Here is a 15,438-nt window from a genome sequence, read left to right on the forward strand (position 1 = left end):
AGAGGTGTTGTGTGAAGATCTGATGCAGCTAATAGGTTGTGATTCCACATCCCTCTTTGATTTTAGAACAAATCCATGCTCACACCCTGTTCACGCCGTTGCTGATTGGTTTTGTGATCGCAGCTGGTTTAATGTGTATCTTCGTGATGATTCTTACATACAAATATTTGCAGGTAACCATTTATTTGTTCTCTCCCTCAAATGCTGTAATGGCAGAACCATTAACCATTAAAAGATGACTCCTCTTTCCCTTTCTCTCTCCACCAGAAGCCCATGTATGAAGTACAGTGGAAAGTTGTCGAGGAGATAAATGGGAACAATTATGTTTACATAGACCCAACACAACTTCCTTATGATCACAAATGGGAGTTTCCCAGGAACAGGCTGAGTTTTGGTCAGTATGCTACAGGGGTTTTCCATGACACCTTTTTGTTTTCACATAGCAGTGCCTTTAGGGAATCCCAATAGCTTTCTTTATTTTATTTCACCTGAAACAATAAGGTTTTTCCTGCAATTTCGCTGCCTTTGGTAGATTTAGTATCAGGTACACTTTAGGGAAGTGTATCTTGACACATTTGTCCCTAATTCCCTTATTGGTTTTGAAATGACACAAATGTTTCTTCAGTTCCACCACCACCACTCACTCCCTTGTCTTCCTTCCTACAGGGAAAACCTTGGGTGCTGGCGCCTTTGGGAAAGTCGTTGAGGCCACTGCTTACGGCTTAATTAAATCGGATGCAGCCATGACTGTTGCTGTCAAGATGCTCAAACGTAAGTTCCTGCAGGCTGTTATGGGTGCTCACCGTCAGTGTCCCAGGTTTGCTTTTTTCTAAAATAAGATGTTTTTAATTTTAGCAAGCGCCCATTTAACAGAACGAGAAGCCCTAATGTCTGAACTCAAAGTCTTGAGTTACCTCGGTAATCATATGAATATTGTGAATCTTCTGGGAGCATGCACCATTGGAGGTAAGGACATGGCCAACCTGCCTCTTGTAATTGGTCAAATTATCAAAAGGTGGGAGATTTTGATATGATTTTTGACAATGCTTGATTATAAGCTCATTGCAGGATTTTGACCCAAATGTTTAACCTTTTGCTGGATTCCCCCCAACCCCATTGAATGTTAAGAATGTATATTTTAATGTTTATAAGAATATATGGGGCTTCTCTGGTGGCTCAGACAATAAAGAATCTGCCTGCAGTGTAGGAGACCCAGGTTCATGTGTCTTGTTCTTAAGAATTATATTTTGTGTTTATCATCGTGGGGTAGAACACCCAGGAGGACGTACCTAGTTACTGTCGTGTATATCACACCAACATTGACCTCTTGAATATCTTGAGAATGTCTCATCTCCTCCAGAAAGCTTTTCTTTTATTTTGCGAGCTTTTATTTAGGCTGGATGACTCTTTAGCCACTAAAGAGTTAATGTTCATGTGCATGCTATCATTGAAAATAGGCCTCCAAGCCTACCAGCCCTCAAATCTACACCAAAAGAGCAAAGACTTCACTTCGATAAAAAAAGAAATTTCCAGTTTTGAAGCATTCATTAGTCCTCCCATCAAGACTTTCTACGATGTTTCCAGAAAACATTTTGGTCCAAAGGAACAAAGATGTATTAAAATGAGCCATTCCTCAAGATCTGGAGAGATCCACGGTCAAGTTGACAGCTTTCTGTAATTTCTTAAAACAGCCCCCATAAATGTTGCTTCACTGACATCATGAATTGTTCATGAGAGATTTTTGCCCAAGTTAGTTAGTTGTTAAATAACTTCAGAGCTATAGTGTTTTAGGCTTTTACAACAGGGAAAGAAAACAGAAGTTCAACTGATAGGGCCCCGAACACACGTGATGGCCCTCCTTTTCAGGGTTTCTCCGCACCTTCCAGTCTCAGCTGGTGGTTCCAGTGGTTGGTTTTCCTATTATGCTGCCGTTTGTGCTTATGCTCATCATCATTTCCATAATGACATTACAAAAGGCGTGAAGCCCTCTCTGTAAACAGAAGTGAATCAGAGGACTCACATAGGAAGCTTGATAACTAATGATGAAGGCTATAACTCCTGTCTAAAACCAGCAGTCATGCCTGACCCCTAATCAGGCAGAAATTCAGGTTACAAAGGTTGTTTGGTTTTACTCCACAGAATCCCAAGTTCTGCTAAGCAATGTTCATAGATAGGATTGTACTCGTGCTTGGTAGGCTTAGCATTGACCCTGAATGTGAATGACTGTGATCGCCCTTGAGTATTTTTATGGAAGACTGGATGGTCTGTATATTTCACCTCCCTCTAATTTTCTCTTAAATGCTCATAGGGCCCACCCTGGTCATTACAGAATATTGTTGCTATGGTGATCTTCTGAATTTTTTGAGAAGAAAACGTGATTCATTTATTTGCTCAAAGCAGGAAGATCATGCCGAAGTGGCACTTTATAAGAACCTTCTTCATTCAAAGGAGTCTTCCTGGTAAGACTGATTGACATAAATAGCTGTTGACAGGCAGTTCATGGGGTCATAAGGGTTTGCAATCAAGGCTGATTCTTTAAAAAAGTGAACTGAGGTACTTTGGGGTGCAAAATCAGAATTATTAAATCATTTAAATGTGATTAACGGTTTAGAAAGTTCAAACTGTTTTTAGAGATTCAAATAGTCTTGAACTTAAATTTTTGTTGCTTTTTAAAAATGTATCTTTAGTGTTCTCTGAACTTTAGTTCTGTTTAGTTGAATGAATTCTGTACCTGTTTCTCTTAGAATGGTTCTTTCCTGTTGGTCATTCTCTTTATACTGTTGAGCCAGGGTCCTATATAATTTCTGTACCTGTTTCTCTTACCGTGGTTCTTTCTTGTGTGATTCTCTTTATACTATACGATAGGGTCCTATATGCATCTTTAGAGTGAGACACACTGTTTATAGGGAACATGGGGAAGGCTGCCAAGTTGTCACAGTGAATTCCTTTAAAACCTTTAACAGAATGGCAGAGAGCTCCAAATAGCTCTCTGCACCAAGGTTTCTCACCATCTACCTCCGAATTATTTCTGTATTCCTTGCCCTCTTTTTCCTTAACTTAGGTTATCAAGAGGCATAACTACTGTAGCATATTTTTTTAAAATTCTGCACCTTATTTTCATCTCTTTTATCCTTGATACCATTCTGAATTTGAATATGTCAAGAGTTTCAAGTTCCTTTAAGAAGTTGCGTAGTTTACAATCAGAATAGAATTCTCTGCCATCTTTGCCTTTTCTTTCCAAGTGTTTAAGATCCACCATTTAAGATTTTCTAGATTTATGCAGCCCTACAGAATCATAGTCATCATGTCTAATCCCTTGTACATTTTATCTCTGCAGTTGTGTGATGGGTTTCCTCTTTCCTTTTTATTTACCATATCCCCTATATTTTGAGAAGGCAAGACTTTGTCTCCTGAACTTAACCCCAGGCCCTGAAGGAGACCTCTTTAAATATGGTTGATGGGCAATTACCTCATAAAAGTGTTTTTCTGTACCTCTGGTTGAAGTTTTAAACCCTAGATGAAGCTTTTTATTTTTTTTCAATCCTGTAAACTTTGAGTGGTGTCAAGTGGCAGTAAAATACAATATAAACCAAACCACCTTTGGTTGTTTCTCTAGCACATATGCTCTTTATATGAATAAATGAACCACTTTGCCTTATTTCTAAAACCTTGGCCCCACACATATTTTTTGATTTTCTGAAATAATGGCCTAAATAGTTCAATCCTGTGTAGTGTTTTTTGTGCTTTGGGATCCCATATGGGATTGGAACCACCAGCACGCTCTGAAGGAGATTGTTGTCATGGTGTTTCTATGCTAATCAGAAGCAGGAAGTACTAGAAATCTTGAAGACTCTCCAGCCAAATGTTACAGATTCAAGAGGTCCAGATGGTTCAGAAAATCATCCAAATTATTGGTGTTTATCTGAACCAAACTTGGCTTTTTTAAACTATCTTCCATCAGTCGCTATATGTTAACGATCCCTGTCTTCCCCCACTAATAACACATCTCAGGAGCGCCGGTTCTTTGTCTCTTTCATTTTATCTCTCTTGAGGCTAATTTAGAGAGTTAGAAGTGATGTGGGATAATGGTTTTGGTTCTCTGTTTCTCATTAAATCCCTGGTGTCGAGAGATAGGACATTTCTAACCAGAGTCCCCTCTACAGTTGAATACAAAAAAAAAGGCCATCTAATTCTTAGGGATTAGACCCCAATGTTGAATATTAAAAACTCATATCTTACTGAACAAGATTTTCTTCATTCAAACTTGGCAATACTTTCTTTAAATAAATCAGCCTCTTATGTAAAAAAGGGAGTGGAGAGATAGCCTGCCTCTCACATGCTCCCCCATCTCCCATTTTATTTACTCGTGGTTTGATGGATGTTTCATTTCTCCCAGCAATGATAGTACTAATGAGTACATGGACATGAAACCTGGAGTTTCTTATGTTGTACCAACCAAGGCGGCAGACAAGAGGAGATCTGCAAGAATAGGTGGGTACCTATCAAACAATAAGAACAACCTCATTGACTCAGAGTTTCTCATACCACCGTGGAATCTAACATGATTCCTGGTAGTAACCTGTTCTTCTTTACAATAGGCTCAGGGTAAGCAGGTATTTGGAGTCAGAGCCTGTGTTATTGTATCTGAGCATCTTGTTGCATATATGATAACATATGAATATCAAAATACATCAGATACATATAAAAAATATGAGACTTTTGTGTTCATCCACCATTCTTCTTCCTTAAAGATTTTGTAACTTAGCCCAGGATTGGGAATATTAACTTTGTGATTCTGCACCTTCCTATCCTTAACACTGGGGAGAGGATTTGCCTGCAAGTTCACATCAGTTCCCTGATTACCAGCCCTTGGTGTTGTTGTCACTGTCTTTTACTCTCCTTGTCTTAAAGATTTTAATTGCTAAGAAAATCCTTCTTCTCCTAACAGGTTCATACATAGAAAGAGACGTGACTCCTGCTATCATGGAAGATGATGAGCTGGCCCTGGACCTGGAGGACTTGCTGAGCTTTTCTTACCAGGTGGCAAAGGGCATGGCGTTCCTTGCCTCAAAGAATGTAAGTGGGGGTGATTCTCAGAAGGGTCCTGTCCCTGCCCCCATGCCCCCAAGGAGTATTTAGAGCCATACTCAGAATGCAGAGTGTCGCTTGAAGTGTGGTAACCAAAAGCAGAGGAAATATAGTTTCTTCATGTTCCAACTGCTGTCTCTTTGAAATTCCTGTTCTCATAAGTTTTAAAGTGCAAGCCTGTCTAAATGAGCTTTCTATGAATATATTTTTTATATGCAATGAATTCATTTAGAATTTGGCTTTTAGGATGTAGGAGCTGCTCTTAGAAAATAAAGAGATAGTTATTTTATCAGCCAAAGGAAAGGGTATCTCTTGTAGTCGCAGTGCTTGATGAAGCATGTACTTGAGTCTTTTTGAAGTTAGACTTCAAATATTGCATGTATGGTTTACCAAGTGCTGGGGAAGTAAGGAATCAAGAGAGAGTAATAAACATTTGATCAGAAGGTTGAGGGTAGGAAGAGAACGAAGGAACCAAAACAAGAAACATGGTCTCTAGAAGGGTGAGAGGAATTTCTTACGAAACCAGGCTAACAGAATAGGATGAGGTTACAGATCCTACCCTTAAGTGTCATTGGTGACATTTCCAAACAATTACCAAACTAAAAGAGGATACAGGATGGCTGAAATAAAGAGCCTCTTCCCTTTGTCCTTTGGAGGGGTCAAATTCAAGTTGCAGACATTTTAGAAACTCTTTTTAAAAGGACATAGTCAAAGAGAAGCATGTAAAATTAAAGCAGTCCTAAGGGGGGAAAAAAGCATTTATTCAAGCTGGTTTTGAAAGCAATTATAGTAATTAAAGTCCTAACAATGTAAAACACAAATTTGAACATCGTTCAAAGCGTAATCTAGATATTTATTTTTGGTGCACCGAATAGTTTAAATGTAAAGCAAAACTATTGGCTCTATATAACATAAGCGGCATTCTAGCATTAAATATAGCTTTCACTCTTTAAAAAGTTTAAAATAAATTTAAATGGTTTTCTTTGTCTCCTACTCTTCTAATAGTGTATTCATAGAGACTTGGCAGCCAGAAATATCCTCCTTACTCATGGTCGAATCACAAAGATTTGTGATTTTGGTCTAGCCAGAGACATCAAGAATGATTCTAATTATGTGGTCAAAGGAAACGTGAGTACCCACTCTCTCTTGACAGTCCAGCAAAAGATTTTTGTTTCAATTTTTAAAAAATATTGTCTTTTTATGATTTTTGTAATGCAAATCCTACCTTTGCGATATCATGCATTTTAGCAGTCAAATTAAATATACTTTAGCAAAATTCCAATAATAGGATTCCTAATTCTAATTGTGTAATTATAGGGCATGTGAAGGAAACAGAAATAGCCTTAATTTTCATTATAGCTTGAGAATAGCAATGAACTCGATTTTGTTCAAGTGAAACAAATGGGGACCTGAAGGTCACAGCAGGAGAATTTTATTTTGAGATTGACAGGCTATGTGAAAAAGATTAAAATCTAAGATAATGTTCAGAGTTAGGTATATAGAATCTTGGATCTTATAATCAAGAGAGCTTATTAAAGACGTTCTTAAGGAATAATTGGCTTATGGGACATAGTGATTTTATTTCAAAGTGCTTTATTTCATTGCCAATTTTCATTGTATCGACAGGGCAACCCCTTGGCATTAGAATGCAGCGTCTTCACATTTTAAAAGTTGGGGAAACTAAAAGCACAGTGTATTTTAGTGATATTTATCTGAGATGACACGGATCAGTAGAGGCTGAAACCAGAGCCTATGATTCCCAGAGCAATATCCCATTAGTATGGGAAGCCAGTAGTCCTGAACGTATATTTTTCTCCATCTATTTTCCCAGGCTCATATCTCCAGTCCAGAGCTATTCCTAGAGGTAGCTATTTGTGTGCCTACACATAATGTAATATTTCCTTCTCCATCACTAAGGCGTCTCTGTGGGTGGGCTGTACTAGACTTGGTTTTTGTAGAAATGTTGCTGGGTTTACTTTCTGATGACAGTATGTGTTTCTATAATAATAACTCGCTAAGGCTAGGAGTGTTAATAACACCAAGTCCCCACCATCCTGGTGCACTACTAGAGGGAAGAATGAAAGGTGGTTCTCTATCCAGGCCTTTGAATATTGACAAAAGGCTAATGGGTTCCGGGCCCAGTCTTGCGGAGTTCGAACCTGGTTCTATCATTTAGTGAGTGTGTTGTATTTGGTAAAGATGACCCCAGCACCTCTGATTTCTTTTATTAATAGATCCCAAGTTAAGAGCCCCTATAAGAACTTTAGCATAAAATCTGGGAGGGGATACTAGAAAGCATTCTTATTTTTTTCCTACTGACTAAAATAACTTTAAGACCAGAAAAAAATTGTCTTCCCAGTTTTGGGTCCTAAATGGATTATGGGAAGGGTTGATTTAGCTTTCTGTGGTAAATTAAGATCCAAGAATCCAGAAATGTCTCTAAGAGGAATAGTCACAGAAAGTTTGGCTCGATGTTAGCGGAAGGAGTTCAGGATGTGAAGTTCAACTGTTGAATTTAAAACTCTGAATCTGCCACTCACCACCTTGGAATAGTCATAGTCAGCATAAGCCACTGCTGTCTTTATCAAGTGGTTGGTTATACAGGGCAATTTTCCAGATCCTAGTGAATCAGCCATACCGAACTAAGCACTGGTACCCACATTATCTCATTTAATCCACAAGACAACTCATGGAATTTGAGGTTTGATTTTTGCTTTACAGAAGAATATCCTGAGGCTTCTATTACAGATGTATGTGATGTTCCCAGTGTGTTAGTAAGGGATAACTGTGGCTGTATTTGACAGAACACCCAAAAGGAAAGTAAAATAAGTATAGGAGTTGCAGGCCAGGCCTGGTATGGAGGTTCTGTACCAGGGAACAAATTCCTCAACCTTTCCATTTTATACCATCCCTGGTGTGGGCCTTAGCTTCATGGTCCAAGACGGCCTCAAGAAAGCCAGCCAACATATCCAGAAGACAAGACAGTGGAGGAGGAGACAAGAAGGAAAAGGCCACAGGACACATGCCAACTTCATATTAAGGAAGTTTTCCAAAAGCTGTCATACAATACTTAGTGGCCAAAACCAAGCCACATGGCTGCACACAGCTATGAAGGAGCTGGGCAATGTAGTCCTTACCCTGGGAAGCCACATTTCTATTAAAGGATAAGAGTAACTACCCTTCTTTGGTAACTAACCTCTGTGTTACACAAGGCCAGTGGTGGAGCCCAGGTTAGAACCCAAGTATCTGTCTCTGACAACTATGTTCCTAACCACCAGGCTGTACAGACTCAGTGACCCCCATGTTGAAAATGAAGATAGTACTGGGGCTTCCCTAGTGGCTCAGACAGTAAAGAATCTGCCTGCAGTACAGGAGACCAAGGTTTGATCCTGGGTTGGGAGCATCCCCTGGAGAAGGAAGTGGCAACCCACTCCAGAAGACAATATTACAGTTGACCATTGCACAAGGCAGCGGTGAATCTCAGTATAAATGAAAGCCAGAACTCCATATCCATGGTTCCTCCACGTCCTTGGATTCGACCAAGCATGGATCATGTAGCATTTATTATTGAAAAATATTCTTGTATAAATGGACCCATGCAGTTCAGACCCTCATTGTTCAGGGGTCAGCTGTACTCGTGATCCACATATTTCAGAGGTAGTCAGAAAAAAAGTAAAAAATCATAATTCACAAGAGTTCCCTGCTGGTCCCCTGGTTAGGATTCTGGGCTTTCACTGACAAGGCCTGGGTTCAGCCCCTGGTCAGGGCACTGAGGTCCTGCCCACTGCTTGGCATGTATACCCCACTCCACCCCACAAAAGTAAAACCACCCCAAACTAAAAAAATCACACATAACATAATTCTCAGACGTAATCAGGGTCCTCTGAGGTCATATGGGTAGAAGGTCTTTGTGAGGTGCCCATCAAGTTCTCACCCCACCTCTCTATAGGAATATTTTCTATTCAGTTTTTGATTTTTTTTGATTTGTTAATCACAATGTGATTAACATTGTTGGATCTTCCATGCTTCCATTGCAGGCTCGACTCCCTGTGAAGTGGATGGCACCGGAGAGTATTTTCAACTGTGTGTACACATTTGAAAGTGATGTCTGGTCCTATGGGATTTTTCTGTGGGAGCTGTTCTCTTTAGGTAAAGTGAGCCTTGCCAAAGGCACCTTAATCACACTCAGAGCTACCAGTGCTCTCCTTGCTTACTGTCATGCTGATTTGCAAACTGTTTGTGCCTCAGGAAGCAGCCCCTACCCTGGAATGCCAGTCGATTCTAAGTTCTACAAGATGATCAAGGAAGGTTTCCGAATGCTCAGCCCCGAGCATGCACCTGCGGAAATGTAAGGGCCCAGATGTCCTTCCTTCAGATAACGTTTCCTCTTTTGTTTTCCTTTTTTAAAGACAGAAACCCGTATGTTGAGGGTTTTCACTAAGCATAGCTTGAAATGTCATTTGGTTCCTTGTAATGACATCCTGGGCAAATGTTATTTCTGTCGCTGAGTTTCATAAAACTCACTACCAAATAAAGTTTTGGCGGAGTCTCAGTACACACAGTTTTATTTTATACCCATGTCATTCAGTATGTCCAGTTGTGTAACCCTGGAATTAAGTTTGAAATTGTTGAATGGCATATATCTGCTGATCAGTTAAGGGCATTGCAGAGTGATAATTGGCCCTGGTCTTGCAGGTATGACATCATGAAGACCTGCTGGGATGCAGATCCCTTGAAAAGGCCAACATTTAAGCAGATTGTGCAGCTGATTGAGAAGCAGATCTCAGAGAGCACCAATCATGTGAGTATACTCTAGCCAGGCATAGGACCTCCATTTTCTCGGTTCCAAAGCATGTCCTCCTCCTCAGGTTCTGGGGGTGAGGACTAAGCTACCCACCCTTTCTCTCCTTCACTTAGGCTATAAATTGAGTGGGAAAGTGACGCAATGGAAACAAGTTCTTTTTGCCTAGCCCCCTACTCTGAGCCAAGGGATATGAGATGAAGAGGGGAAAGAGTAGAGGGCTTGACGCTCAGAAGTGTGGGCATAGAAGTTTCCATAACGATTTGCCACTTTTCCTTCTTCACCCCAAGTGTTGGTCATGGGAGTTTGCATCTTTTCTGTCTCACATGTCAGGCCATTCAGCCTTTGGAGGGTTGCGGTAGGGCACGTAGAAAAAACAGCTTGTTCCCTGCAGTAAAATAAACCTTCTGCTCAAGTAAGTATAACCACAATATAGCAGATAGCTTTCATGGCCGCAAACCGTAGAGAATGAAGAGTTGCTTGAAGTTGAGGGATCCCTCCCAGTGATTTGAGAAGCGGGGAGTTCAAAACTCAAATTCATGATTTCTTTTGCTTTTAAGGAAGAATGAGTGATCCTTACTTCGACTCAGATTTTTTTTTAACCTGCTTTTTTCTTCTGGATTGTGCGTGGAGCTATCTTTTCTTAAGATTATACCATTGATACTTTCAGGTTGAAGTTCGCTCTTCTGGGTGTCAAAGCACATTTCAAATTAGACAGCGTTTCACACCCAAGTGCCTGGTTCTCAATGGAAGAACCACCAATTTCTTAGTAAGTGACATCAGCCATTAGATGGGAATTGGCTATAGAAATTTATGCACCTTTTAAAAAAAGTTAGGTCGTTCTCATTCCTAGATGCATCCCAGCAGAAAAGCACATTTTGGACTATCACTTCTTATGTAATCAGACCATGGGAAAATGAGGGATAAAACAAAGCTTATCCTTGGTCAGTGTGGTTCAGTTCTTGGCTGTAAGGTCTTGTCAACCTCCTGGCTGTAAGAATCTTCCTAAGTTATTTGCAGTTCCTAAGCTGCACATGTGCCCCTTTGTTCCTTGTGGGGGACTGGCGTATTGACTGTGGATTTATTTTCCTCAGATTTATTCCAACTTAGCAAACTGCAGCCCCCACCGGGAGAACCCCGCGGTGGACCATTCTGTGCGCATCAACTCTGTGGGCAGCAGCGCCTCCTCCACGCAGCCTCTGCTTGTCCACGAAGATGTCTGAAGCAGAGTCTGCATCCAGGGGTCTCCTGAACAACCCCGGCCCCCCTCTCTTTTGGTTTTTACAATGGTTCCTTTGTTTTCCTTCGACTCGAATCCTACTCAAGGGTAGTGGACACCCTGTCTTTATGAGCACCCTTTAGTGGCCGATGATTTTTGTCATCAGCTACCATCGAGCTGCCTATGTTCCTAATAGCACACTAGCCCCTGCTAACGAGGAAACTTCAGACTTGGAGAAAGGGTGGGTGGGATGGACTGGACACACTGAGTCCTTCCCAAGGTTTCTCCAACTTCTATCCGAAAAATGTAGTTGATAGTTTTGAGTACATAGCAGTAGTCACCTTCATTCCTCATAATCACCCATGATGGTATGATGATGCAGCAAGGCTAGAAGCTGAAACCTTATCCTTTGATGTGGGAAATAGAATGTTATTCAAAGGCCAGAAGCCTATGAATATCTGGGCTCAAGAAATCTAGTATTTCATGCTGGGAGTAAGACATAGGCCATGGAAAAATGCTCTCTGCTCCTGAATAAAGACTGCTGGGCATGAGCCTTTGTGCTTCTGACCTGGTTTCTAAGTCAAATTCACTAATAGTAGCTGAATTGGAGAGATGGCCTCCCAGCCCACATTTTGTATATACTCATCTATAAATTGTACACATTCACATATTGAGGGGGGGGAACCCACAAGGTGTAGTTTCTGAATACAATTCTGGCTTGAGTCTGCTGTGTATAGGAATAACTGATGAGCCAGAACAAGTTTGAAGGAAACAGTGCTTTAAAAAAAAAATTATTGCCAAGCACAGTCTTAACAAAAATCTCCTTTTGTAGCCGATGAACTTGCTCTAGAGATTGTCCAGAACAAGCCGACCAGCTTCAGAATGTCATCGTGTTCAGTGGATTTGATGCCTTTTGCAAAAGTGATTTATTGCATGACTCTGGCAGGAGTGACAACCAGTGCTATCTTAGTTTGGATTCTTCTGTAGCCAAAAATAAACTTTAGATTCAGCCTCCATCACAGGCATGTCCTGGACACCTGGCCAGTATCTATATAAGTGTGTATGTGTGCGTGTGTATGTATGCTTGTAGACAAAATATTGTGGGAGTAGTCTTGCCTTGAGCCCAGGAGGGTCCTTCAGCACCCAAGAAGTAGCCTGGCTTTCAGCAGCAGCCCAGCTTTTGTTTCACTTCACCTTGCTGTGTAGAGAAGCTTACCAAAAGCTTACATAGAGGCGTGCTTAAGTCCATATTTATTTGCAATCCACCTGCACTTAAGGCACTCTGTTACTTACACTCAACATACTGTACCTGTTCCTTAGACCTTATTAATGCTACTCTCCTACTGAAACATTTCAATTCTACCCTTTAGGCTGTAGCCTGGATATTATTCTTAGTGTTACCTGTTTTTTTGTTTTGTTTTGCCTCTACCCAATTATAAGAGTCCATGGGTACATGGCAGGGTTTGTGTGTTGTCTCGCAAGATTCAGGTATGCTGCCCTCGTGGTTTTCCCCTCCTAGGTCTCTCTGCTTTCATTTAGAGAACTGTGGCCATTTATCTGAAAGTAACCATTTGCACTGGAGTTCTATGCTCTCGCACCTTTCCAAAGGTAACAGGTTGGGGCGTTTTGTTGCTAATGTAAGACGTTTTTGCTGTTTGCCACACTTTGTCTGAAAATTTCCTTTGCGTTTCTATTGACTTTGGTTATAGTAAGAAAAGTGGTTGTTAATTGTAGATGTCTAGGTACTTCAGGGGCACTTCACTGAGAGTTTTGTCTTGGATATTCTTGAAAGTTTATATTTTTATAATTTTTTTTTTTTACATCTGATGTTTCTTTGCAGTAGCTTAATGTTTGAAATTATTTTGTGGCATTTTTTTTTTGTAAATATTGAAATGTAGCAATAATGTCTTTTGAATATATTCCCAAGCCCATGAGTCCTTGAAAATATTTTTTATATATACAGTAACTTTATGTGTAAATATGTAAGCGGTGCAAGTTTAAAGGATGTTGATGTTCTATGTGTTTTTTCCTGATATGTTGTCCAATTGTTCACAGTTCTAAAGAATTCTAATAAAAGTGTAAATATAAAGTCAAATGGAATTTTTATTTTATTATTTCAGAGTCAGTGAAATTAAACTTGAAAGTGTTAAAAGTGTTAAAGTGCATTCACCCTGACATTAGAATGGTTTGTACCTAGTATGTGTAAGGTGAGGTTTCCCAGATGGCTCATAGGTAAAGAACCCGCCTGCCAATGCAGGAGACTTGGGTTCGATCCCTGGGTCAGGAAGATCCCCTGGAGAAGGAAATGGCAACCCACTCCAATATTCTTGCCTGAAAAATCCCGTGGACAGAGGAGCCTGGTGGTCTGTAGTCCACGGGTCACAAAAAGTCAGACATGACCTTGCGACTGAGCACACGCACATGTGTGCGTGTAAGATCCATGCAAGGCTATCAGATCACTAGGATTTGTATACTTAAAGATTCAATAAACATTTATTAAGAATTTGTATGTGCTGTTTTCTCATTTTATTTTTACAACCCAAGATCCCCATTTAAATTGAAAAGTAATATAGAAAACATTGCTAAGATGATTATTAAGTTGATTCATTCGGAAATGACCCATCTTGGTTAGCAGCAATTTTATGTGGTTCAATCTGATATAACTAGCTTGTTTCCTCCTAAAAGAGATTGTCTAAAAATTAATATGAACAGTGAAGTAATTCACAAGGTTGACATGAGGAATCCTGAGAAAATGGTTTGTGTTCTTGTTGGCTTAGATTTTGAACATCCGTCCTGAGATGTTCTCGCTCCACCTTTTAGTCTTTATTCTCACTTGTTTCTGGGACAAAATTCTATCATTTGCTTGGAGGGAGGTGACTTGTATTACTTAATTCAGTATGTTTTGTGACTGACGCATCCTCTGTATTCAGGAGGGCTGTCCAGACCAGTGAACCCTGCATAGAGCCTAAGAGTTATTCCAGCTTAAAATAAAGACTCGCCCTGAACCACAGAATCCTATTAAAGATGAGGTAAGCACACTAGACGCCATCAGTTTTTATTTTCTTTGCTGTCATGGCATCTACTCCTGCAGAAGTAACTCCTGAAAGGAGAGGGAAGAGGGGTTAAAGGTGACCTGTAATGAAGAGAAATCCTTTTAAAGTCTTGAGGTGAAATGGTGTGACCAGAAACATATCAATAATCAATGAAAAATAGACCCGCATTTCAGTTAAGCATTTTCCATTATTTTATTACAGATAAGAATGAATGCTAATTGACCACAAAACAAGAAAATCCTTTATACATATTTTCAGTGTCATTTAGACTTTCTCATGTATGTGCACTCTCGAGTTAGAAGCAGTCCAGAGCCCTGTTCTATTAGTCTAGGTGTTTCCTTCACTGACCCAGCTTTAATCAAGGAGATGCTTGGTGTCAACGTTCTGGGTTCAGAGGTGCCAGCCTTGTCCCAACCTCTTACTGCTCTGTGACACTGAACAGATGAGCTCTTGAAATCTCATCTCCCGTAACAGTGGTGACTGCCTCATTATACTCAACTGAAGTCTGTTCATGTGCCTATTACATAAATAGCACTCAAAAATGGTAACTTTTGTCATGACTGATTAGGCTCCTTAAGAAGGAAGAAGATGCTCCTGTACCAACTACCAACGTACCCCACGTCGAACTCTGTGGTCAAAAATGTGCTTCCAGCTACTGTCTTCCTCTAAAATGCAAACAAAACTGTATTAGTTTGCCATGAAACTTGACTTTGCTAGAGAGATGTCTCTGTTTTATATTAAAATCATCAGGAATTCAAGGCTCTTATTTTTGCTCCAGTATTCCCTCCATTCTTCTCTCATGTTACCATAGACTCACAAACATGCCCCACACTTATGTTTCCATTCATTCCGACTTCATGTTGTCTCCTCTCCCAGCAAGCCCCCAGCTTTCCAGGCTGGGCAAATAAATAATCTCATTGGAAGTTGCCTCTGAATCCCTATGACACTTGATACCCGTCCTTTTTTATTACTCTTACAATCGATTCTGCCTGGTACTATAATTATTTTGATTCTTGTGTTAGCTCCTCCCCACCTGTACTATATTCAGTGTTAGAATTAGCAGACCTATATGGGCTAAGGTCTCTGATTTCACAGGTTATCATTCACTTGTTAAAGTATTTAATTAGACACTCCAGAGGTTAAATTGCTTGAGAAGTTGCTAGGAGTGAAGACTAGCCCAAGTTCACTCAGTGGTCTGTGGAGTCTCTGTACCTGCATGGTGACAAGTACCTGGTCTTACCATGCTGGCGTCTCCCCATCTGTGCTCGTGTAGTCAC

The 15,438-nt window shown here is 40.3% G+C and overlaps 1 protein-coding gene across 3 annotated transcripts in view; it reads left to right on the top strand.

Annotated features, from left to right (window-relative positions):
- Window positions 1-13,203, top strand: part of KIT (KIT proto-oncogene, receptor tyrosine kinase) — an 82,320-nt gene extending 69,117 nt beyond the window's left edge. For 2 of the 3 annotated variants that reach the window (XM_027970729.2, XM_027970728.3), the window contains 12 exons: window positions 67-173; window positions 268-394; window positions 667-771; window positions 856-966; window positions 2,309-2,459; window positions 4,397-4,491; window positions 4,949-5,076; window positions 6,094-6,216; window positions 9,126-9,237; window positions 9,337-9,436; window positions 9,784-9,889; window positions 10,984-13,203. In XM_027970729.2, coding sequence (XP_027826530.2) covers window positions 67-173; window positions 268-394; window positions 667-771; window positions 856-966; window positions 2,309-2,459; window positions 4,397-4,491; window positions 4,949-5,076; window positions 6,094-6,216; window positions 9,126-9,237; window positions 9,337-9,436; window positions 9,784-9,889; window positions 10,984-11,112 — 1,394 coding nt within the window. In that variant the 3' untranslated portion in view covers window positions 11,113-13,203. 3 annotated transcript variants of the gene reach the window in all.
- The last annotated feature ends 2,235 nt before the right edge of the window (window positions 13,204-15,438 follow it).

Source organism: Ovis aries, chromosome 6 (genome assembly GCF_016772045.2).
Source record: "Ovis aries strain OAR_USU_Benz2616 breed Rambouillet chromosome 6, ARS-UI_Ramb_v3.0, whole genome shotgun sequence".
Classification (NCBI taxonomy): Eukaryota; Metazoa; Chordata; class Mammalia; order Artiodactyla; family Bovidae; genus Ovis; species Ovis aries.